The sequence below is a fragment of the Ictalurus punctatus genome, chromosome 6 (assembly GCF_001660625.3).
Source record: "Ictalurus punctatus breed USDA103 chromosome 6, Coco_2.0, whole genome shotgun sequence".
Classification (NCBI taxonomy): Eukaryota; Metazoa; Chordata; class Actinopteri; order Siluriformes; family Ictaluridae; genus Ictalurus; species Ictalurus punctatus.
Window position 1 is genome coordinate 33,741,172 of NC_030421.2, and position 26,959 is coordinate 33,768,130.

At 38.4% G+C, this 26,959-nt stretch overlaps 1 protein-coding gene across 1 annotated transcript in view; it reads left to right on the forward strand.

Annotated features, from left to right (window-relative positions):
* znf804a (zinc finger protein 804A) overlaps nucleotides 1-25,091 on the forward strand; it is a 48,888-nt gene extending 23,797 nt beyond the window's left edge. The window contains exons 2-4 of the mRNA XM_053680619.1: nucleotides 14,224-14,367; nucleotides 18,688-18,818; nucleotides 19,018-25,091. Coding sequence (XP_053536594.1) covers nucleotides 14,224-14,367; nucleotides 18,688-18,818; nucleotides 19,018-21,412 — 2,670 coding nt within the window. The 3' untranslated portion in view covers nucleotides 21,413-25,091. The remainder of the gene's footprint in view (nucleotides 1-14,223; nucleotides 14,368-18,687; nucleotides 18,819-19,017) is intronic.
* The last annotated feature ends 1,868 nt before the right edge of the window (nucleotides 25,092-26,959 follow it).

A 26,959-nucleotide genomic window follows, 5' to 3' on the forward strand; every position in this document is an offset into this window, starting at 1 on the left:
GTGTGATGAATAAAACATGCCGCAGAGATCTGAAGACATTCTGCAGTCTGAAACCCAAAACATTGAGCTGGAGAAGAGAGCAGGCCTACACTAAACATTGATCTGGCAAGTGTGTGTGTGTGTGTGTGTGTGTGTGTGTGTGAGTGTGGGTGGGTGGGTGGATGGGAGCGCACACAGGGATGTCCTCACAATGATAAGACAGAGTCAAATGTCCTCATAATCACCTAGTCCTCATGAATTAAATTGTGCTCTATTAAAAAAACATAATGCAGGCTTTTATTTGAAAGAGAGAAACTCCTGGTTATGGAGGTTAAGGTTAAATTTCAGTTTATCATGAATAATAATCGACAGAAATAATTATCTCAACCCAAGATCCTCATAAAGATGATAAAACATGACATGACAGCAGAAAACATGACACAGACACGCACACTAATGCACAACAGAATGCTAATATATATGTACATATGGTAATTAAATCCTCCACACACCCCCACACATATTTCACACACACACACACACACACACACACACACACACACACACACACACACACACACACACTGTATAATCGGTCTTTCTCTCACTAACGCTCTTTAAGGCTTGTGAGTTGTACATGGAGCCAAAGCATTCAGTAAAATAAAAAGTAATAATAATGAAAATAATGATTTGTTGATATATAGTGTAGAAATGTTTGTATACAGTATGTCTGTTATAGAACTCTAATCGGTTCAGTTCAGTGTAGCTTTAATGCTGTAAATTATAATATTATCAGAGTATCATAAAAACAGCAAAAACAGAAGCTATCGATAATACCAATGCTAACAGTAGTGGGTCGAGTTCCTCATGGCTCCAGGGTTCCCTGTTTGATTCTGAGCTCAGATTATTACGTGTAGAGATTCACATGTTCTCATATCAGTTTCCTCTGGGTTCTCCGGTTTCCTCCCATCTCCCATTTTAACATTGGACTATGCTGCTATGATCCATCAGTAATACACGTGAAGACAGAAAAAAAGTCTTGTTTTTGGCAGACGAACCAATCAGCGAATGAATCTGGAATGATTGACGGTGTTCTGAACTCTCGGATATTAACTGGCCCCCTGCCCCGGAAACCCTGCCCCCAGCTCATATTAGTAATGTTTCAGCCAGCTTAAAAATGCTCCTTACTTTCTGTCAGGATAAATGGAGAATGTTTGGTCTTCATTTAACAAATAAAATCTGTGGACACCACAGACACGTCCAACAGTCCAGCAGCAGATCAGCAGTGGAGGTGTGTCTGGGACTGGTTTTAATCTCAGTCCCACAGCTTTTATTGTTTGCACGGGCTTGCAATATTTTCTTGATGAAGGTTGGTTGTGTATGGAAATGTAAAAAATTAGGCTGTCTTCTTATTTAGGGATAAGGGGCATACTCTCTGTCCTCCCTAAATAAGAACACAGTGACACTAGCCAGTCCTGGGTGTCTGTGAGAGCTTGTGTATGCAGAAGTCGGTGGATAGCACTAGCGCTAACCCTCCAGGGTGTTACACCACCACCACCCCCGCGCCCCGCGACGTTTCATGGGCAGAAGTTTTCAAACTTCATGTGTCTAAATGGGTGCCTGTCTGATGTTTGGGAAGTGGCCATGACTAAATTAGGGAGAAAATCAGGGGAAATTCCCACCAAAATAAAACAATTAGCTGTTTAAACCAGGCACAATTGCCATGAATTGCACGTTGACCGTGTCACTGCATGCTCGCTTCACTGCTCCAGCTCCACCAATTCCTTTCTATACAAAATCACTGCAGATTGAGTTTGATCTCCTTGTGCTGAGGTTTATGTTTGAGAAGTCTTATCAGGTTACTTGTGTTGTAGGAAGATGCTGTGTAAAGCTGTATCTTGATATTTTCACAGAAAACAGTTTTCAATCTGAAAAACCTCCAGATCGTTGTCATGTACAGTCATCTGTTAATTAGCGTGACCGCGTGCACTAGGATTATATCACATGCTATCACCTGCTATCAGATGTTGGTGTCGGACCTTTTTTATGAGTATGAGTAAATGGGCTCAGGATAGGATCCAGATCTTCTACCACACTGACCAGGATAAAGCACTTACTGAAGAAGAATGAATAAATAAACGCAGTGGATATAATGACACTAATAGAAAGAGTAAGAACAATAATAAGGAGAATAATGACTGTGAGGATTGTAGGCATTACGTATGTTATGTATTTTATAGTGAGTGTAGCAGTGCATCATTCCCCAACAACTGTGAAATTCTGGATCTAGAATTGTATGTATCAAAGCTCTCTCTCTCTCTCTCTCTCTCTCTCTCTCTCTCTCTCTCTCTCTCTCTCTCTCTCTTGCTCTCTCTCTCTCTCTCTCTCTCTCTCTCTCTCTCTCACACACTCTCTCTCTCACTCTCAGTATTTATTCTATCTTTACTCTGTTGGATGTTTTCATGCTCTTTTCAGGTTTTTCATTCGGTTTCATTGCCTGGAAGTGTCGTTTGTTGCACGCCCATGTGTGGGCGAATTCTCGCTGTGTGTGTGTGTGTGTGTGTGTGTGTGTGTGTGTGTGTGTGTGTGTGTGTGTGTGTGCACTCCAGAAGGAGGCACTGGAGCTGTGACACTGAGAAGCTTTTAATTGGAGGGTTGTGAAGAGGGAAATGAATAAAAAAATCCCAAAAAATGAACAACCAAATAATATAAGAATGACAGAGGGACTGCGATCGATAGACAGATAGATAGATAGATAGATAGATAGACAAAAACACAAAAATTCCTCTGAAGAAAGAGAGAGGGAGGAAGAGAGAGAGAAGACAGAACCATGGAAACAGGGAATCACTGACAGTTTCTACATCCAGAAGCTCAATTTTCCATCAGCACGTCCCCAAGTGTTTTTATTCCTCTTTTACCACAGCAGTGAGTACACTTTATTATCTATTAAAAACATGATGTCGTCATTTTAATTATTTTATAGTGACTTTTAATGTTCATGAAATGAGTTCGTTCCTGTTGTCACTTACGTTATAGCAGCTATAAACACTCGTTCCCTCACCAGCTTCTCTTTATTCTCTCTCTTTATTCAGTCTCTATCTTTATTCTCTCTCTTTATTCTCTCTCTCTTTATTCTCTCTCTCTCTTTATTCCCTCTCTTTATTCAGTCTATATTTATTCTCTCTCTCTCTTTATTCTCTCTATCTTTATTCCCTCTCTTTATTCAGTCTATATTTATTCAGTCTCTCTCTATTCCCTCTTTCTTTATTCAGTCTATATTTATTCTCTCTCTCTCTTTATTCTCTCTCCATTCCCTCTCTTTTTATTCCATTTCTTTATTCTGTCTCTCTCTATTCTCTCTCTTTATTCTCAAGTATAAACTCCTCTGTCCTGAAGATGTGGGAAAACTTACAGCTTTACCTCTGACTGTTACACAGTGCTGACACTGGAGACTCCTTCCATAAATCTTACATAAACACATTTACATAGAAACGATAAGGTATTAGAATGAGTGCATTGATATAAAAATGTGATTTGAGGCTGCGCTGTGTTATAGAACATTAATACTACTGCTCAAAGCTTTAACTGTAGACATAATGTGAATTTTGCCTGATTTAAACCATCCTGTTATTGGAGCTGGTGATCGAGTTTGATGATTTATAATGATCTGAAACGTGATGAAACAAGAAATAAATCAGAGACCAGCTCAAATTTAATTTTCCATACATTTGTAGTTCAGACTCTACATTTAATGACTAATTTTAAGTTGTTATCCAGCATTATATTCAGTGCGCATGAAAAATATCTCTTTTATTATACACAACGAGTAATCGTCAGTGACATGAATATAAGAGATTTGTGGGATTTTAAAATCACTGTTAGAGTCGTATTGCTCTGAGACAGACTGGGAGGCAATGGAAGGTTAAAATACGCTGATACTGATGGATTACTGAGCTTGATGGCATTTTAATTAATGATGGTGTTTTCAAACTGGGTTTCTGAAATTATGATCTCACTCAAGCTCACTTTACTAGAACAAATGTTAACGATGCTGCAGTATGATGTAATATTGTTCCACTGTTTCATCCTGAAGCATAATTACATGAGCTATAAAAAAAAAAACAAGAAAAGGGAAGAGAGAAAAAAGAAGGTTATAAAACTCATATTACACAAATTCATTCAAATAACAGTAAGTGGCTTGTAAAAGAGTGCGGTTAAGGACGTATTAAGTCGCAAGAGTCAGAATATATTCTCTGTGGTAGAACATCAGGATGTAATTTTAGTACCAATTTCTTGACACTTGTCGAATCAAAGTCATATTCCATGACAGCAGTGAGAGAACAGGCACTCAGATGAGGTCAAAATCCAAAAATATCAAAGCTAAATGCAGGAGCTAGAATACGCCTGAGTAAGCATCCAGGACCTAAAACTAAAACACGACTGAAGACAGAAAGACAGGACCATGACTAGACCCAGATCTGAGATGCTGACAGGAACAAGGTTAGACACAGGAACAGGGACAAATCTAGATCAGAAAATGAGGCTGGAGCTGGTACCCCTGACTGGCACAAAAGGAAGATCTGAGATTGACCAAATAAGTGAAAGAGTAAGTGACAGGAACAAAGACTCTAAGATCTGGTCATGGTCAGTGCCAGTGAGAGATAATGACCAGAACAAGATAAGAGCCTTTTGGGATAGGGCCAGCACAAACACAGGAAAGTTTTGGAATTGCGAAGGAGAAGAGGAAGAACCTCGGACTAGCAGATGAGAATTGTCCACCACCGAAATCTCCTACAATGGGCACGTGGGCATCAGAACTGGACCATGGAGCAGAGGAAGAAGGTGGCCTGCTCTGATGAATCACGTTTTCTTTTACATCATGTGGAGGCCGGGTGAGTGTGTGTCGATTACCTGGGGAAGAGACGGCACCAGGGTGCATTATGGGAAGAAGTGAGCCGGCAAAGGCAGTATGATGCTCTGGGTGATGTTCTGCTGGGAAACCTTGGGTCCAGGTGTTCATGTGGTACTTTGAAACGTACCACCGAGTACATCACTTCATGGTAACGGTGTTCCCTCACGCCAGTGGTCTCTTTCAGCAGGATAACGCTCCCTGACACACTGTAAAACTTGTTCAGGAACGGTTTGAGGAACATGACAAAGAGTTCAAGGTGTTGACTCGGCCTCCGAATTCACCAGATCTCAATCCGACCAAGCATCTGTGAGATGTTCTGGACAAACAAGTCTGATCCACTGAGGCCCCACCTCACAACTTACAGGACTTGAAGGATCTGCTGCTAATGTCTTGGTGCCAGATACCACAGCACACCTTCAGAGGTCTTGTGGACTCTTTGTTACTGATCGGTGTATAGTTTCTAAAGCTAACTAGTTAAACACAAATTGAATAATAAACTAATCAGTTTGAAAATTGGTTGGTTTACATGTTACATGTTCAGATTCATAATAGCTTCATTCTCAGATTAGCAATGCAAGCTAACTGTGATAGCTACGTACACTCACCAGAGGCACCAACGATCTCTGTTACTTTCTTCCAAGCTTTATTTTTCTGTGTATATATTTAACGAGAGTGTATATGACAGGATTAGATGAAACCATGGTTATAAGTTGTTCTTCCATTTCTGCATCAAACAGTAAATAGGAACTGATTGCAGGTAGGAACTAAAGTTGTGAGTAGGGAACCGAAGAACTGTTGGACCACACACACACACTGTAGGATTGGTCCGAGGAATCATTTGAGCTTTGAATCATGTGGATTTGTCTCTATACCATGTCATACCTAATCTGCAAAGGACTGAGAAAATCTTTACTCAGATGCTGCTGAAATCCTGGATCCATGTTGCACATGCGTGTAGAAAGTGCACTGTCATGATGAGGAAGGATGAAATGTCATGACTAGAGGAAAATACTGACTAAAGAGATATAATGAGACTAATAAGGAGGAATAGGTGTGATCTGTTTTACTCACTTCCTGTCTGAGAAGGAAGTGAGGAAAACAGGAAGAGAAACATCTAGATTTTTCATAACACAGTGTTTAATGATTTGCCAGAACTTTGACTCTCTGAATCTGTAAATGTCTCGATATCTAAGTGCCCTAAAAATCTACAGCCTTTCATCACTCTGACTGCATCATAACAAAGAGAAACTCTAAACCAGATTCATTTCTCATCTTTCTTTCCCAGTGCAATATTAATATTTAAATATTAACCCTGGATTTAAAAAAAAAAAGTGAAAACAGCACAAACTCACTTTTGCTGCAGAGACTCCAAATTATTTACACCCCAGTATTGCCTCTGAATGGAGCTGGGATATGTGGCAATAAATATACTATTTCTGTATGTGATTCTTTTTGTTTTGTTTTTCACAGGAGCAGACATAAGTCCCAAGTTGAATAGATGAACAAGACATCTGTCCATATTTTTAGGTATAGATCAAGAGTAATAAAATAATAAAATAGCTACAAACCACAATTCGTGATCTAAAAACACATTGGCTCATCTGTGTTTTTTATTGGCAAAAAAAGTAGACTGCTCTTTTGGTTTAATTTATTTTGCATTCATTGTGAAAATGCGAAGCTCTCAGGCGAAATATGTGAAGGTCAGCAGTCTGCCACGGTGTTCAAGGTACCTTTCTTTGGTCCTGGATTTGATCTAGTGGGTAACATTGATCATGGTACTTGGATGTGCTCCAAGACTAGAAGCCAGATTTTTGTCTTGTATGCAGCCATATTGTTTCCTATCAGATCGGAGCAGACATAAAGATTTCTAGGAATATATAAAAATGCATATTTGAATTGAGCTGCAAGAATGAATGAAATCCAGAAGATGTGAGGATATGGTGTCACTTCTCAGCCTTGGCACACAGATTGTACTCTTGAGGATTTATGAACATGCGTAATGTGTTATTTCAGGCTGGCAGAATAACACTAATGTGCACTAACATTGCCACACACACACAAACACACACACAGTATATTTAAATGTCTATGAGGTGAGAACATATGATCTATCTGAGTATTTGTAACCAAGAATGAAAGCTAATTATAGTTAACCCCTTTTCTATCAGGGTTTTTGGCGTGAGGTGAGTCAAGCCTGGTCGGTGAGATCAATAGCTCTCATCTCATATCAAACTTTGACATTGTTCATAGTTCTATTGTCTGTAAAGGGATATAAGCTATAGGTCATGTGAAGTAGATGGTCACACTTTGCCCTGCTTAAAAGCTTTCTCTATGCATTGATCTAAGGGACATTGATCTGATTCAGGGACAGAAAGAGGATACATTTTCCATTTGGGAATACTAGCACCTGGAAGGAGCATGGAGGTAATGTAGAAGCCTTGGTTATATTTGAGGGGGCTTTCAATGTTGGTGAAATAAAAACCCAGGTGCATGCAGGGTGAAAGGTAATTAGTAGTCCAACCCATTTCCAGGAAATAGTGTGCTCAATTAAACAGAATCAAGAGTAGCCAAAAACTATAGGATCACTAGGATCAGTAATACCATGCCAACATTGTTAGCATTCAAATGCTAGCAGTCAGACAGAAAAACAATTTGGCCACAAAACTTTAGGGTATAATGGTGGATGAGACACCTGTATCTGGTCTGGTCTGCACTTATACAGTGCTTTTTAACCTTAGCGGTTCTACAAAAGTTCATCACCAGGTTAACTAAGGATCATGTGCTGATGCCTCATGAGAATTTCCTTCACTGCTGTTTGCAAAGACGACATGCAAAATATAACATTTCATATTTTATTGCTCTGCAACCTCATACACTATTTTCATTCAGCATACGAAGTCTGTAGGGATTTAGAGACGTTAGGGACATAGTCGGAGGGCAAGCGGTGTTTTTTTCCTTTCTCCATCTGTCCAGCAGCTGTTTCCCAAGACTGTGCCATTTACTGAAGGTCACTCGAGAAATGTCTCATATATAAAGGGAAAACGTTTTGTTTTGTTTTCTCCTGTACATTTTACCAGAACCTTGAGTGATGGGTGACCATACGGATGACATGCTTAAATAAGCACCATCCAGGGGAACTATGGGTAATTTATTCATGTGCAGTCAGGCTTAATTTCCATCCAAAAAGAAAAATGAAATTGTGCTGATCAGAGAACTCATGCTCAGGGGTTTTTTTTTAAAGGTAATTATAGAATTACTTCATTGTTATTATAATCAAATGTGACACTTTGGTGTTTAGAAAGAGTCGAACACTTCTACATGGGAAATAATTATACAGCATTTATAGGAAATGATTCAACAGAATCCAGAACTAATGTTATATTCTCTCTGATTTCTTTGTAAATTCAAAGCAGCAGGAAATGTAATATAATTTCATTCATTGAATTAAATAATTAATATAATGTTTTTTAATAAGATGTAAAAATGTTAGATGACTTTTAACCACCACACTTCCCATAAACATCTTTCTTTTATGATAAAATAATAGGAGACTCTATTACCAGACCAGAGTAGTGCTGTGTCCCAGACACAGTTCGGCTGATGAGCTACAACATTAGAAAATTAAGTGTTAATTTCAGAAGCGTTGCGTTCTGCCTCACGATGTTCATACAGCTGGATGTTAAAGCAGTTCCCAGCATCAGAGAACCACATCACAGTCCCTCCAGGATTCTGTGATCATAGAAATTAACACAAATCGAGCAAATGCCACACTATTCGGAGGAGATTGTAATTTTTCTAAATTACAGAAGATTTTCCACAGATTTGGACCGAGACGTGTCATGTGACGTCATCACAACATGCATTCAGCCAAAGCCCTCTTCGTTTCACGTGCGTCGAACATGAGTACAACTAAAAGCTCTCATTTACCAACAAACATCACAGAGAAAGACTTCGCCAATTCAAATAGTTTTCCGCAGGAAAAGCACAACAAACCTTTTTTAAGCTGCAGAAAATCAAGCATTTCTGAGCACAACAATCACAAAAAAGGTAAAAATCAATGTTCTAAAATGTATCCTATATATTGTACATATATACACACATATATACACACATATATATTATCTTATAGTATTATATATATCCTATAATAATGTTTTCCTTCACAATGTAATTAGAACATTATTGTTGCTCATAATGTTTCCAATAAGACACAAAACATTAAGTTTATTAAGTTTAACATAAGTTTCATTGAAATGAAAACAAATGAAAACATTTCTGATAAATAAAAAATGTTGCAGCAACGTTTTAGGAACGTTTAGGAACATTATACTGTATAAAAATGTTATCATAAAAGTTGAAAGAAAGTTTCAAGAATTGTAATATTGATCAAAAGTTCTAAAACTGCTATCTGAGACATTATATAAGAAATAAAACACTCAATAATGAACGGCGAGTTGATTATTATCCTACAACAACACACATCTGGAAGTGTTTTATTTCACTTATACCACAGCAATATGCTACAATTACAGTTTTACATTTATTAAAGAATGACACGTGAGACATTTTATCAGTTTGCAATTACATTTATGTTCACTAACGTATCAGAAATGTTATAGAATCGCTGTTATAGAAAATTAATCAACACCTTCTGACCAATCACAAGCCAGAATTCAACAGCAGCCAGGGATAAACATGATGCTTTTCTGCTTTCGGTCTATAAGGGCCCTAATTTCACTTAATGATTGTGGCTTGTTGATGTAAAACTTGTAATATGATGTCATTGTTTTTTATACTCTAGAAGTAGAATGGCCTCTCATCTTCTAGCCTTTCATGGTAAAAGACACACGACACATGGAGTATGGTTTATTTTAAAGAAAAGAAGGTTAAATAATAAAGAAGAAGAGATAAATGTGTAAAGGCAGCATTGGCTCGGTAATTACCGTTACAGTCTACAGCTCACGTTTAATTAACCGTGGAAATATATTCATTCCACTCTCGCAATTTATATCTCATGGCAGAAAGCTCGTTTGATTCCTCTTCCCTCTTACACACAAAGACTGAATCTCAATCAGTCATGCTAACAAGCTAGTAAGCCGGTATGCAACGTGACAAATTAATTAATCCCACAATCAGAATATGAGCTCTCTCAAAGCCGAGTGTCATCCTTCGCCACCGTTTAATCATGTCTCAGTCACAATTAAGCTTTTCCCAAAGTTCACTGGCATGAGAGGAACAGGAAAGCAGCAGTTAATGAAGCTAAAAAAATGATGAAGAACAAAGCTAGAAGTGCGCTCTGATTCAGGTTAAATCTTAAACTGTTAAACCTCTGATGATGTTTCTTCAGGATTAGACATGAGAGATTTTTCTGACATTGTGAATACTGTATATAAATATATAAATATATAAATCTGAGTTAGGAACCTGGCTGAAGCTACTTTCCAACTAACAGCCTTTTTTTTTTTTACCCGAGCAACATCTGCATCTAGCAGATATTTTAAATATTTTGTATACTGTTACAACCTCTAAAAACATCTGTTAAATTACTGTTAAACTGTCAAATTTTTGCATTGTGTTTGAAATCATGTGACAGTCTCTATAAGACAGTCTCTATAACCATTTGAACGTTAATCGAGAACACAGCCATCAAACAAGGGTTTCCGGAAACGATGTTAAAGGCCCCTCTGTTAATAACCGTGTCGGAATGGGGCGATTTATAATCACGTCATTAAAAGCTGCTTTGATCATTTATTATGGTGAAAGTAAATTATTATCCACTCACAGCGCCTTGCTTCAGGAAAGAAACGATCAGAAGAGAAAACCTTTTTCCTTCTTTCTTTTCGAGAAGTGGCAGTCCAGACATTTACAAAAGAAGGAAATTACAGGAAACAAAAAGCGTCTCAGAAGAGCTGAGGGAGATGTGTGTAGTGCGTACGTTGCTTTTCCATCTCCAGGCTGAACCGCGTGTAAATGTCTTCATGTTCAGGGGAGATGGAAAAAGCATGACTATAAAACTTCCATTAGTGTACGCTTGGTTTACATGCATAGTGTTGGGTATAAATAGTGTAAATAGCATGAATCCTCTGAATAATCTCAGTCTAATATGATGATCTGAGAGAGATTCAGAGTGAACGAGTATCTTCAAAACAGCTTTTCTGTCTGATTAAATTCCAGAGAGGGGAAAAGGAGAGGTGTGGGAAAGACTGTTTATATGTAGCTGCTGTAGCGTAAGTGAGAACTTGTTGCTCTAACATTCCACAACATTAAATGTAACTATAAACAGATAAAAATGTGTTCATTAAAACATTGCTGTGGTGTAAGAGGAATAAAGCACTTGGAGACGTGCTGTTAGAGGAAAATAATCAACTTTGGGTTTTAACAGCAACTCCACTCCATCACACCACCCCGTCACTCAGTATAGTACTATAACACACACACACACACACACACACACACACACACACACAGTGTTTATTACTAACTTGTCACTCCTTGATCATGTGCATTATGACATAATGTATTAAAACCTAATGTATGGATTTAATTCTGCCTTGTGACGTATATTTTGAGCACATTGACCTGATCCAGATCTGATCCTGAGACTCAGAACACAAGACTCGACCCGCTGTGAAGCGGCACTGTGTGAATCTGTGGGTTTAAGATTTAAGATTACGTAAATGCTGATCAATTGCTGCTTTTTGCCGCTTTACTCACCATCGTTTCTTTCCTCCAGGAAAATTCTGAGCCGTAAAGGACGACTTAAAACAAAATCATAACCAAATAAAAATCTGCCTGCAATAACAAAAATCTCATCCAAGATTTACTGTAAATCAATATTTAATAAAGCATATAAAAACCCAAACAGGAATAGCTGAGGCTCTATTAGGTTTGCTGCAACATTATTCTCAAAGATCTCAACACAAACATTCATCCAACATTAATTATACCTGTAGATCAAAAAGAAATAAGAAGTGTGTGTACTGGTTATCAAAACCAAACAACACAAATCACATGGCACACGCTGTGGAGCTGCCGAGACGATTCATCTGCTCCGAGACATCCGCTCAGGTGGAAAGTCACATTCACTATGTATTAATGCTTCCGGTGTAACGAGTAACATCTACTATAGTCGGTTTTTAACTAGACACGCTAAACTCTCCACTTACTCACGTAGATATTTGGATGAGTACTTTTATTTACTGACTTTTTTTTTCATAGTGGTACTTTCACTTGAATAATTATTTTGAATGTTCTAACCACCTCAGACAGTAACAAGTTATTATTATTATTATTATTATTATTATTATTATTATTATTATTAGTGGTAGTAATACACAAATGCTTTTATAACATTGCAACATTACGGCCTATATTTTGTTTTCATTAAGGAACGATTTTAACTTAACTATAACAGATCAGTCAAATTATTTAATAAAGATTTAATAAAATTATTATCATTTTTGTTCAGGAAAGCCATGCATTTTAAAAAGAAATCATTTTGTCTAAAAATTATAAAAAGTAATTATCGTGAATTTATTTTTCATTAAAAAGTCAGAATTTTAGGATAAAATGAAGTCTGTTTATATCGCACTTATATGTAGCATTTATCTGGGGAAAAACTCGTGTTAAAAATGGTCTTTACAAGTAGAGTCTAAGGTGCAATATTATAGACTACTCGATTATTAATCAAACCTAATCACTGATCCAGATAATCAGTAGTGACAGCCTACACCAGACATGGTTAGTGTAGAGATTGTAAACAAGATCATAATGGACATAAAAATTAGAAGCAAAGATGGTAAAGTATAAACACAAGACACGAAGCAGCAGTTACTGAGCAGAGTTTTAGCGTGTGATGAAGGTTCTTGGTTTATCACGGTCGGTACTTTGTGCTCTGTAATTTTTCTAATTTGATAACATGTTGTTAGTTTAATTTCTCTTTGTGTTATTATTAAACCCTCATGTGTGTGGAGGAGACAGAATCTGATCAGCGCTGTACTGCTCCCTGACTCCACCACTCCAGCACTGCAAACTGCACTGAGAACCCGGATTAAGATCAGACCAGATTAAGATCAGACCCGGAAGAACACGCTCGTCTTTGCTTGGTTTCATTTTAGATCTTTCGGCCTGTTGGTGTTTTTCCTCATTCGCCACCTTTAACAATCAATACACAGCTCTTAACATTATTCTTGGGGTGTTTGAATTAAACATAGTCTTCATGACAGTCTATCGAACACCTGCTGGGCCGGCATGGTCACATGATCTCAACAAATCGTTTTTTTTCATTTTCATGGAGGAAATATTTTCGAAAATGCTATTTGTGGCTTTTTTTTTAATTGGAGGAGGTAAAAATATCTGTATACATGAGGACAGAGCACAGCTTGCAGCCTGAGAAGAAACGGCATCCATGGTTCTGCATCGACAGGGAGTGAGAACCATTTTGATGTAAATGCACATTCTTTATTCAGTCAGACATGAACACAAATCCATGATGAAGGTCAAAAACACAATCAATACTGGGGAAAAAAAAACTAAAAACAGCATCCGGGAAACAAGAAACAAGAGAAAAACACAATCATAAATAAGTTAGTAAAACTGCACAAGACTGATATACTTGATATAAGACAAAGAGAGCAGAACAGGAAGTCCCTGCTTCACAGATAAATATGATGTGGCAGAATTTTACATTTATTTGTGTTAATCTTATGGATGACTACATAATCCCTTCATGAGAACTGACAAACTTTATAAAGATGATTTTTCCTGAACGCATGAGCAGTTATAAAGACTGTTTAATATAGCATCCGAGTCAGCCGTAACATTTTCAATGCTTGTGTGATTTTCTTATAGACTCTCCCCATTGTGTGAAGCTCAACAACCTTTTGCTACTCATCACAGCTATATTCCTCGCTCTTACCCATTGTTATGAATGACTAAAGGAATTTGGCCTGTGTGTTACCTCATATTGATACCCGTCATATCACATTAAGTCCTGGTTGAACAATTTCCTGTTCCATGTCACCTAGGTGTTATTTTTTTACTAAAGAAAAAATAAAAAATGTTAATTTCTTATTGCTGTTTATACATAATTTGCTTATTTATAAGTTATAAAGTTGAACCTTTTTAAAATTTTCTCTGACATTATTAAGCTACAAAGTCAGTTGTCATGATGTTATAACAATCTTTAACATAATAACAAACGTCTTTACAGAACCATTTTTAACAAATATATCCCTTCACCTGATAACTGATGTAGATGGTGTTTATGACACTGATAACAGGTGTTATGCAGCCTTATGGACTCTGTGTGTGTGTGTGTGTGTGTGTTTCAGGATTATGCGGAAAAGGAGAAATCTTTGGCTAAAGCTCTGGAGGACCTGAAGGCTAATTTCTACTGCCAGCTGTGTGATAAACAATACTACAAACATCAGGAGTTTGACAATCACATTAACTCTTATGACCATGCACACAAACAGGTAACGCAACACACACTGAATTCCTCATTCTGTAAGATTCTCCCTGATCTTTAACACACCTACACACACTAAACCATCTCCTCAGTCCTCCTACACACTCCACTCCGCTGACATTCCTCCTCTCAGATCTGCATTCCGCTGAATTTTATTATTATTTATGCTTTATAAATCTCCTCCAAATGTGAAAAATATACATTTTCAAGAGTTCATGGGATAAATTTGCAGAATATTTTATTCAAGTTCTCCTTTTATATTATCAACTTTATGCTACATATTCTGTTTGGAGTTTTTTTTATTTATTTTTTATTTAAAAAAATAAATTTAGATTTAGAAAATCTAAATCAATTTAGAAATCTCAGATTTCTATTGTGTATCATCAATTGTTTATTTTATGTTAAATTTCCTTTTTACATTCTTCAGTTTTTGTTTTATATTACCAGTATTGTTTCACGTTCTCTTATCTTAGTGCCGCAGTTAGGATAAACACAGCAACATCACAGCAAAGAAAGACAAACGTAAGACAAGGCATGCGCTGCACTCTGTGGCTATATACACACAGGTGCTCGTTAGCATGACGTGATTCATGTGCAGGTGGTCATGTGACTGTGATGCAGTGAGGTGCAGTGGCTGCTGGGAACTGCAGTTCAGAGTTCCTTTTCTGGTATACATGACACCACTGCACATCACATGATCATGACATTCACGTTTATATTAATTAGCATTAGTATTTAAGTCACGTCTTGTGCAGCACTCAGCTTCTCTGTATTTGTGTTTGGTATGCTTTCAGTAATAATAAACTAAATCTGGACTCGCATCTGCCTCGCCTCTACAGTTCCATGATTCTTAGTTTTACATCCTCAGGTTTATGTTTTAAAATTTCGATTCACCTTCTCACATTTTTGTGAGAAAATAAGAACAGATTATGGTTTTATTGAAAATTTGATGTTACATTCTCAGCTTTTTGTTTAATGTTCTAAGGTTGTTGGATTTATTTTCTCAATTTTTATCAATATTCTCCATTTTTTGTCTTATATTATAGTTTCCTCCTCACTATATACGTATATATATGGGATAAATACAATGAACAACAGCATGTTTGCTATTTCTGCAAGGCAGGAGGAAAACAGAGAGAGAGAGAGAGAGAGAGAGAGAGAGAGAGAGAGAGAGAGAGAGAGAGAGAGAGAGAGAGAGGAAAGCAGTAAAGTGGATAACGGTGAGATCTATATACACTGGGTGTGAACATACCCTTTAACATCACTAAATTATATCTGACCTGATGTTCACCCCCCCCTTTACCCCAGTGCCCTTGCCACAGCGAGTACAATCACTGTCACTTTCTCAAATAGAAAAGGTTACAGCGGCACTGAACCACACAATAGAGTGACTCAGCCTGAACTGAATACTGAACATCACGCGCTATTTTTATCCAGAACTGTTACTATCTTAAAACTCCACACCATTAAAACCAAGCTCACTCACTCACACTGGGCTGTCTTACTGCCCAAATTGCACATGTGTGTGTGTGTGTGTGAATGATTATAATGTGAGATAGTGTAAGCATTGGTGGGTGTGTGATCTGTTTCTAAAGCAGAAGCATTAAATATTAACACATAACCGAAGGAGAGCTTTTCAGATCAATAAGTAGATGGTGTTTAGTGTTTAGAGAATTTCAGGGTTTCAGAAACCTGGCTCTTCAAACGATCATGTGCAGTATTTATGACAGTTAGTTTAAATAGTATTTCTGAGGATTCTATGTATATATAATGAAAAGTAAAGGCGGAATTTAACCAGTGAGAGATAAGAGTCCCTTACAGAGTACTGTAACTTACCCTCTTTCCAATAAAAAAGTCTTTTGCTAATGTTTTGGATGACGTCTGAGTTTGGAGAGCTGTATGTGTACTGTGGACATGATTATCTGTCATCCATGCAAGCTAATTAGCTCATCTATAAAAAATAGTTCTTACCAATGGATCAGTGGAGAATTTACTACGTATTAGGGATGTAACCGATATAAAGCTCACAGGAAACACAAAGACATGTTCATTATTATTAAAATGAACATTTACATGAACATGCAGTGCTGTGTAATATATTTACAGTATTTTTTAATCATTCATTCTTAGAAACGGCCTGGTCAGTAAAACTGCACAGACAGAAATCTGTAAATACATGTAGAAGAATAAATGTACAATAGAGTTATATTCATGATGGATGGATATAAGGCTGAACAGACTGTGGTTAGGATAGTGTTTACAGTCTCATAGCTATAGGAAAGAAAAAAAAACTGTTCTGCACAGAGAAAGTAGTAGCTTCAACTGAAGCAGATAGGAGGTATTGCTCAAGCTCCTGACTGACAGCTAGACTTACCCCCCAAAAAACAACAAACTGACAAAACATCTAGCTATTGGAGTAGTGCTGTGCAGGATGAAAAGCTAGCATAGTGCTTGGAAAGAGAACATGGAGAGCAGCAAAGAAAAGAACAAAATATAAGCTACTATATGCTTGGCGGTCTATTATTCCTCTAACAAAAAGCACTAACTGCTACAGTACACTAACCCTGAGCGCAGAACACACTCTGCTCTGCTGTGTCTAAACACTGATGCCATGCTGTTCAGACCGAGGATGAATACATGTACTTTGACACTTGTTGCTGATACAAAAATGAGTTAAAAAAATGATTTGTCATGACATATTCATGTACCAACTGCTGGTTATGATCTTATCTCACCTGCAAACAATGCTTTGTTGAATTGAGAGGTTTAGGTTAGACTTTCTCTTGTCTCTCTCACGGCGTTCCCCAAGGCTCAGTACTCGGCTTATTGTTATTCATTAAATACATGCCTGCCCTTGGCAATATGATCAAACACATGGCCTGCTGTTTCATTGCTATGCTGATGACACACATTTACATACACACTGAGTCCTTACACACATGGGCTCACACACACACACACACACACACACACACACACACACACACACACAGTCCTCCTCCTACTCTGACTGACTCATATAATGACCTCAGTGGCTGAAAACTTCCTGGAGGCTCAGCAATAACAAATCTGAGGCCACACTGATTGTAACCATAGACATCCTAAAGAAAATAAAAACACCTCCCACTACCTTCTCAACTTCATTTCATCATCTTCAGTCTCACTGCCACTTTAGATTTCAACCGAGTTTCATATCACGCCTTATGAGGCAGCGTTTTTCACCATAAGTACACTGACTTATTCTTTTCCTTCCCCTCTCTCTGTGTGAGACATGTCTCCTGCCTAGTTACTTAATGTCTGTTACCACCCAGAAGTTGATTATTTCTTTGAACAGCACACCCCCTCTTTTATCCCTCTTTTATCACAGCAATTGGCCAATGGTTTCATTATTTTATTTCTTAAAGAACATCATGTTGTACTTTTAACCATTAATAGTTACACAAAACAACTTAGCTCCTGTTGTCACTTACGTTATAGCAGCTATAAACAATCATTACCTCACCATCCCTTTATTTGTTCTCTCTCTTTATTCTCTCTCTTTATTCTTTCTCTTGAAGTTAATTTTTGAAGACAATGTGGTAGTGTAGGTTATTATGATTGACATCTCAGCCACATATAACACAGAACACCCAAAAGAGATTATAGAGAGAAAAAAAAGCATAACAATGACTATATTAGCATTGAGCATCAGTTTACACTACAAATAAACTATGAACATTAACCCCAAACAACATAAATGACAGCCCTGACTGAAAGTAACCCCTAAACCGTGTCTTATCTACATCTAGAATCTTCTTCAGTTGTCTAGGAACTCTGAAACGTTTGATGTGCTTATCCGAAAGGGTTCCCTCTAACTATCTAACAATCCTTCATCAACCCTTGAAGTGTTCTTTGTTCTAAGACTGTTCTTAACCCCAACCCATATCACCCACATTCAGTTGGAGGAACAAGTGTGTTTCATATAGCAAACAAATTCTAATGAATATCTCTGGCTCATGTCTAAAATAAACAGGATGATATTTGTACGCAGCTCATCCATAACTTTTCATTTACATGAGAAATGGATTTGATGAAGCACAGCGTTGGCGTACAGTTTTATTACCCTCTGTAGTCTTGAGAAGATTTTTTTTCTCAGCGCTCCAGTATGGTTGATACGCTGAGATTCATAAAGCAGACATGTTTCCAGTGTTGTTGTTGTTGTTGTTGTTGTAGTTGTTATTATTGTTATTATTATTGTTGGTGTTATTATTATTATTGTTATAGCCTTACAGATGGAGAAATATGTGTGTACCTGTGTGTGTGCGTGTGTGCGTGTGTGTGTGTGCAGAGGCTGAAGGAACTAAAACAGAGGGAATTTGCCCGCAATGTGGCTTCCAAATTAAGGAAGGATGAGCAGAAGCAGGAACGAGCACTTCGGCGGCTACACAAATTGGCCGAACAAAGGAGAGAGGTTCAATGGTGGGACATGGGCCTAACTAAATTTAATGCATAAAATAATATTTAACCTATTTGTTCAGCTCACTATCTAACACACTGAACCAAATTGTCAATTTAGATTTAATAGCAATACAAGCATGAACAGTCCTTCCTGTGCTCGGTATCTCTCTGCAGTATACTGTATATTTGTTTTACTGTTATTTTTCTTTCTGTGTAGTAGTGCTCCTGGAAGTGGCCCGATGTTTAAATCCACTACGGTGGCAGTGGAAAGCTTCAATAAATCATGCTTCATGGATAAGGAGGAGAACATTGCAGAACAGGAGACGGAATCTCAAATCCCCTGGCCATATCGAGGAAAAGCGAAGAAACAAACTCTGCGTCGCAAGATCGCGTTCTCCTTTTCCTTTCCAAAGAGAGCCTCGCTGAAGCTGGAGTCTTCAGCTGCAGTCTTTTGTGAGAGTACTGATGAGAAGAAGCTGATTAAATATGATACAGAGATGATAACACATCAAAAGAGTTCCACCAAAAGTTCCCTGAATGATGCAATGCCTGCCTCAGATCTGTGTGCTTTCCTCGTTTACTCAGAGGACAGATCAGTGTCTCCAATTAACCACTTTCCAACTGTTCCTGGAAGCTCGGATCTCAGTCTGGACTCGGAGGAGAGCAATATAGCTGAAAATAAAGAAGATAGTGGTCAGGAAGAGAGCACCGTAAGTGATGCTCCTCAACCAACATCATGTGCCGTCGATTCATTTCAAAGCCAAGAAAAAGACAACACTTGTCTCAAAAGACCAAGCCAACCTTTCATCTCCGTCATGGGTCGAGATGGTAAAACCATCTTCCAATGGCCATCAGAAATGGTGTGCTTCACAAAAGCAGAGCCCTCCATCTCATTTAGTTGCAACCCTCTCCATTTTGACTTCAGAGGTTCCCAGTTCAGGAAGTCTCCTGATGACAGTCAGAACAAAAATGACCCAGAATTGTCTTTCCTTTCTGAAAAAAGCCCAAAAATGTCCCCTTCTTCCTGTGAGATATCGACAGAGGAGGCCACATGTAGAGTGGAGAGAAATATCCGAAAGTATCACCTGTATTCCAGCGATGCACAGAGCAAACGCAAGCATTTGAAAAATTGGGCTCAGAGTGGTAAGAGAGCGGAGGACAAATTGCAAGGCAGAAATCGACGCCATTACAGGAGTCAGCACAAAAAGAGGCACAAGAGAAGAAGTAGGTGGGAGGAGGAGGATCACAGCGACTTGGAGCAGAGTGCAAACATGAAAAAACGGACTGAACTCCACAAACGAGAAGGATTTGAAAGCCAGTTTAGAGGTTGTGCTGCACAGCAAGAGCAGCCATTAGAGAAGTCAAAGCAATCAGCTCAGAATCAGGCGGAGAATAACAGCGTTGTTTCCTCAGCAGGAGGCTCTGTTGAAGCTGAAAAGGTACTTGATAGCAGCGGGGGAATGGTAGACATCCCTTCTTTAGGGCAGACAATAATCACACAAAATGACTCACACCGTCTCAATGTGATTCCTTCTGATTGTGAAACATCAGCCTCAGATCACAGCAGCCCAACTATACCAAAGAAACGACAAAGTGACTCCCAGAGCAAAGAGGATAATGATTGGTCAGATCATACACAGTGTAGTGTGATTGAGGAGCTAGATGAAGAAGATGTTTTGTGTCAAAATCATGGACAAAAAAGACAAAAGTTGGACCAAAGTCCTACCACAAATCTCACTGATGAACATCCTGTTTGTGTTTTAAATGGACCGGATGTAATGGTGGACATGGAATCAACATGGAATATGCTCAATTTAGATCCAGGCACATGTGATTCTGAAGAAGGAGATAATGCAGCAGGTGAAGCATCCATAGATAAAAACCCCATTTCCACCTCAGAGATAAATTCTCAGGCTCTACCTGAGCGAGCTCTGCAGCGTAAAGACACAAATCAGCTTCCTACCGTCCAAAATGGTGACTCGGCAATAGAGAAAGAATCTGAAAATGAGTGTAAGAAGTGTGCCATCACATCTCGAGTCAAAGAAAAAGATAAAGTCAGCCATGATAAATCCTGCCAGCACACACCACCATTGCCAGGCTTTCAACTTGTGGACGAGGAAAGGCAGAACTGTGCAATCCAGAGTCCATTCAACCCAATGCTGTGCTTTACGTCTCAACTCAATGGTGTGGAGAGGCATGGCCTTCTTCACAGCCACAGCCACAAACAGGTTTTGCACCAGAAGGTGTTTTCAGCTAAATTCAGATCTACGCTTCCCATCTCCTCTCCTCTCCTTCACCCTGTTCACTTAGCATCTGCCATTCCATCCAGTTCCATCACCGTCCTTCGGCATCACTCCACCTTCCTGCCTGCTCAGCCTTCCCTCTTTACCCAGGTAGTACCTGTTACCCGGCTTCCCCTTGCCCCTGAAATCACACCCTTCATAACCTCATCTCAAGTTCCGATGGTGGCTCCACCCACTATCCACACAACGGCCGTGACATTCCACACTTTACCCCGTCCTCAAGTCTTTCAGCCACTCCTGCACCCCCCTGCTCCTTTTCCACCCTTACTACCCCCTCACACTACCGTCTTCCCCCTTCAGCCTCTCTTCTGAAATTACTACAACTTGGTAAAATAGCTATAGTGGTAAAATCTTACAAAATACATTCTGAAATTACGTACATAACAGTAATATACATAAATATACCACTGGGGGAACAAACTAGTGTCTATGCCATTTTTTTTTACCAGGTGTGTTTGTGTCTAGATGGATAGGACATTACAGATGTTAGCACTTTTTACTAAAATAATTTAGCAATCGGTCAGGTAAATGACAATTCTTTCTTACTAATGAGCCATGGCACTGCAAGACAAGCAGCATCACTTTACAGATCATTTAATTCTAAAATCTTAGTTTCTTTAGTACATATGTCAGAGGTGAAGGATCTCTCAGCTGTACACAGACGCTAAAGGAAAACTCCATCACGAATGACTTGCACATTAATCATTATAATGAACCTGTTATCTTCAGTGGCATCCAAGATTTATTTTACAATGAAATTCTGGGGGGTTTATTTTCCTAAATTACCCACAATGCCATTCCAGCTGTCAGTCACTACCTGCTGATAGTGGTACAGTGAAATTTAGCCCTTACTATATCGCCAAGAAATCATGGCAGCATCGTGGTAATACCGCCATCAGTGCCACTGAGTCCTAAAAAGAAATGTTCTTTTTAGGACCTAACAGCAATATCTGAGTGGTTGAGATCTTCTCACAGGAATCAGGAGAAATACAGCACTAACCAACAAATCAGCCCCAGAATCACCAAACAAACACACCAGTAATATTTCAGTTTAAATCTGTTTAATTAACATTTTATTTCAGGGTGGAGTTTTCCTTTACAACTTGTGTTTTTATACATCTGTTAGCTCAGAATTAGCTCAGAGATATGTGTATTATAGGACGTAAAATATTCTTTACTCAGTGTTTTAAACATATTTATCTGAAATTTTAAGTCCCACATAGCACAGGATAGCAAGAATGTATGCAGACATGCATTCAAAACAAAACAAAGCAGACATGCATTTAAAAAATGTGCAATCAGTTGCTCATACAACAGACATGATGCATAACATCTTTATTTAACCAACACTGACCTCAACTGCAGTTCTACGGCATTATAATAGAAAAAGCACAAAGCGTTAAAACACAAGTTTCTTCATGAAGACTGTTAAAAATGTAGGAAAGTGTTGTAGAAAATCAGATTCTGAACCTAAAGTAATTTTCAAATTATAGCCACATTAAATTTACTCCCAATTAGAATTATTTTACTAGTATAAAAACTAACTAGAAAACACATTAATAGTATGAATAGCAAGATAATTGGCTAATTAGCAGTTAGCATATGCTACATGCCAAAGCCGGATAGAGTGCAAAGGGACCACTGTAGCCACTGATCTGTCCAAAATGTGTGAGATATTTATACAGGAATACAAACGTGACTCCTGATGTGATATACAATACAAACCACTAAGACATAATTAGCTCCATGCATCTCCGTACTCCATATATAAACACACTACTTAAGGTATAAATTAGCATGGTTTTGTCTCCTTTTAGGGAGTATGAAGCGGGTTTGGGATTAAGCCAGTTATAAAACAACTGTGATTTCAGTAGATATGTCTTGTTAGAAGTTGCTAGAATGGTTAATATTTGTTGTTTGTGTTTATTTTTATGTATGAATTATTTGAATATAAAGATCAGAAGTGGTTCATGGAAAATCCACCCATTTAAATAAAATATGCACATTTAAGAAGTCCTAAATCTGAGGATGAACGTCCTGTTAATGCCAAATTCATTCACAATAAAGGGAAAGTGTAATGTGGAGGTTTTGATCATCCTGGTCATGCTAGGTGTCTCGTAGTAGTGAATCTAGGTAGAATGGACTTGTGTTTTATTCCTTGAGATGATCATTTGTTCATCTGAAGTTCTGTAGAAGTCCTGCTTGTAAAATAGGCAGAAGCAGCATTTAGTCACTAAGACCTTCTCTTGACATGATGTAAACATTGTTGTCTTTGAAAAAATTCCTCAGGTCCATACTCATCAGTCTACCTATACCAAAATCAACATTTTAGTGAGATCCACATTGCAGAAATGTGACCCATTACATAGTTTAAAGCTCTCTCTCTCTCTCTCTCTCTCTCTCTCTCTCTCTCTCTCTCTCTCTCTCATTGTTCTCATTTTCTCTCTTACTTCTTCTCACTAATTACTGAAAAATACTCTGCAGCTACCACGGGTTACATCAGCTAATGTTACTGCAATCAGATAATAGCAAGCTGATTTGGCTAACAATGTTATGAGTAGTTTGCGTTTTACAAACCACCAACTGCCCACATAAACTCAAATATTTATACCCTAGCTATGTCCGGCGTGCATCGCATATCTCTCTAAAAGACGTTAGAGTCTGATAGAGTAGTGAGCTCATGAGATTAAGTCTTGAGAACCAATCATCACTGCTGATGGTCTTAGAATGCAGGTTTTTCCATATAGTAGGTTCTGCCATGACATAATCAAGACTTTGCTGTTTCCAAGTCAAACTTGACAACTGGAGATGCAACGTGAGGAGAAAAATAGATCTTCTGAAACAAGTAGATGATTTCCTCATTCAGGGCATGAACACCCTTCAATATTCAATGGTGCAAAAATACAGAGAAACAGTCTTTAAGTAGAAATATGGGAACTATGTCAAAATCTTACTCAGTTAAAAGCAGAAGCCAAAAATCTACTTCACTGAAAGTGAGAAAATGTCAACATTTAATCACAACAAACACTAATAAGGTTGCATTAAGGACAAAAAATTTATAAACTAGCAAATGCACCAACTTAAAGCTAACTTACATGCTTATCAACATGCTTTTTTAGATTTGGATAAGACTGATGCAGGCTCGAACAGGCTCGGATGTTCCATTTATTGATTGTCTCAATATCGACTTGTGCATTTTTGCTGGAAGTATAATTAAAAAGAAATCGGTCATGTGTGCTGCATTGATTAATGGGCGGTGCCGGCCTTCGCAGCTGTGTCCTGGTTTAATTGACATTGATGTGAATTTGATTAGATGCCCTAAAAAAACTGTTTATCTTAGCAGCAGGGCTTCAGAAATATCTCATGCCATGTGAGATCGTTAAACGGTTATCTCAGGCCTCAGGTTTTTTTTCTTCTGAATCGTGTACATTTACTTCAGTACAAAAATTTATTTTCAATGCTACTTGAATAAACTACAAACCTTCCAAAATAGTACAATAACAAAGTAAGATTAGTCAAGTACTTTTCACCCCAGTCTGTAAATATATTTCAGTAGATGCGTGCAGACCTGTAAGGTTTCAGTTCAAGGTTTTGGTACATGTTTTGGGATGCTTATCATTTACAGGGTGCTAGGAAGTTAAATTAAGATGACTTTATTTAAACATACTTGCTCACCAAAACTCAAACTTTGCTGATGTAACCAAGACCCTGAGCACTGAGATGCCCAAAACCAATCCTCAAAAGGTTCCTGGATAAGATTTTCAACATTTCAGCTTGTTTTTCAGGTTGAGTTCAACCTCTCACTCTCCTGAGCCTGGGGTGCCCTCTGGTGGCCGCAAGAGCTGTAGAAACATCTTCTATTGCTGACTTCAGAAGATAATAGAGAGGTAAAAATGAGTAGAGGAGGCTCACCTTAGGCGAATGTTTGGTTAGTTAGCCACAGTGTTTAACCTCTAGATCAGAGGTGTCCAATCTTATCCAGAAAGGTCCGGTGTGAGTGCAGGTTTTCATTCCAACCAAGCAGAAGTCACACCTGATTCCACCTGTTTAATCAGTTGATCTTGGCTTTTAGTAGACTCAGGTGTGGCTTCTGTTCGGTTGGAATGAAGACCTGCACCACACCGGCCCTTTCCGGATAAGATTGGACACCACTGATCTAGACCCTATGATGTAAACTGTCGTTCTTCTATTTTTGTGCATTACACAATAAAGGGGAACTACTTGCAGGTAGGAACTAACGTTGTGAGCAGGGAACTGAAGAGATGCGATAGGATTTGATCCGTGGAATCGTTTGTATTGTCATTTTATCTATTTAACATTTCTAATTTGCATCAAAGAGAGAAAATCTCACTTCAACTTGTTGCTGAAATCGTCATTATGGCCGATGTGAAGTCCGGGTCACTCGTGCACACAGAAAATGAATGCTCACTTCTCGCTTTGTCACATCCGGTGTGAAAGTAGGGTTGAAATCAGAGGATGTCCCCGAGCCGTCATCTCCTCATCACTGGGTCTGAAACTGCCACAGGTAATGCTGATGGTTGTTTTTTATGCGCACAAGAGTCTATGAGCAGCTTTTGGAAAGATGTGTCCGTGGAAGTTAATCTTGAACTTGAGAACCGTGACAGGATCATAACGGATGATGGACTGTCATAAATGTAAACCTGTGAATGAGCTGTTACTATAGAAACGATATTATGCATATTAGAACGAGCACGTTAATATAATCCTGTGATTTGAGTCAGAAAATAAATCAACACCTTCTGACCAATCCCAATCCAGTATTAGGAATGAAGTAAGCCATCTAAACTTACTGTCCACTTTATTAGGAACACCTGTACAACTGTGCATTCATGTAGTTATCTATTAAGCCAAACATGTGGGGGCAGCACAAGGCAAAAAAATCCTGCAGGTACAGGTCAAGAGCTTCAGTTAATGTTTACATCAGAATGGGGGGAAAAAAGTGCGATCTCAGTGATTTTGATCATGGCATGGATGTTGGTACCAGATGGGCTGGTGTGAGTATTTCATAAACTGTGAGACTTCACACACAACAGTCTCTAGCGTTCATAGAGAATGGTGCGAAAAACAAAAAACACTGAGTGAGTGACAGTTCTGTGGGTGGAAACGCCTTGTTGTTAAGAGAGGTCTGAGGAAAATGGGCAGGTAGGTTCAAGCTAACAGGAAGGACATAGTAACCCATATAATCACTCTTTACAATCGTGGTGAGCAGAAAAGCATCTCAGTATGCAGAACACATCAAACCTTGCGGTGGATGGGTTTCAACAGCAGATTACCACATCAGGTTCCTCTCCTGCCAGCCAAAGACAGGAATTTGAGGCTATCATGGGCACAGATTCGCCCAAACTGGACAGATGAAGATTAGAGGGAAAAATCACCTGGTCTTTTTCCAGTCTTCAGCTGTCCAGTTTAGGTGAGTCTGTGCAGAACCTCCTCCCACAGGATGTTCTGAGTCACTGAAGACACTAGACACTGCTGTGTGTGAAAATCCCAGCAGTTTCTGAAAAACTCAAACCATCTGCTACCACCAGTTAAAGTTACAGAGATCACACTTCTTCTTCATTATGATGTTTGATGTGAACATTAACTGAAGCTCTTAACTTGTATTTGCATGATTTTATGCATCGTGCTGCTGACACACCATTGGCTGATTGGAAAACTGCATGTATTGGTCGGTCTACAGGTGTTCCTATTAAAGTGACTGGTGACTGTGAACATTTATGATAAATATACACATGATACATTTAGAGAGATTTCCTCAAATCGTAATGACGTCATGGGTTAAGACGTGACACAAGTTGGGGAATTAACTGATGACGAGCCTGAAATGCGAATAGAATT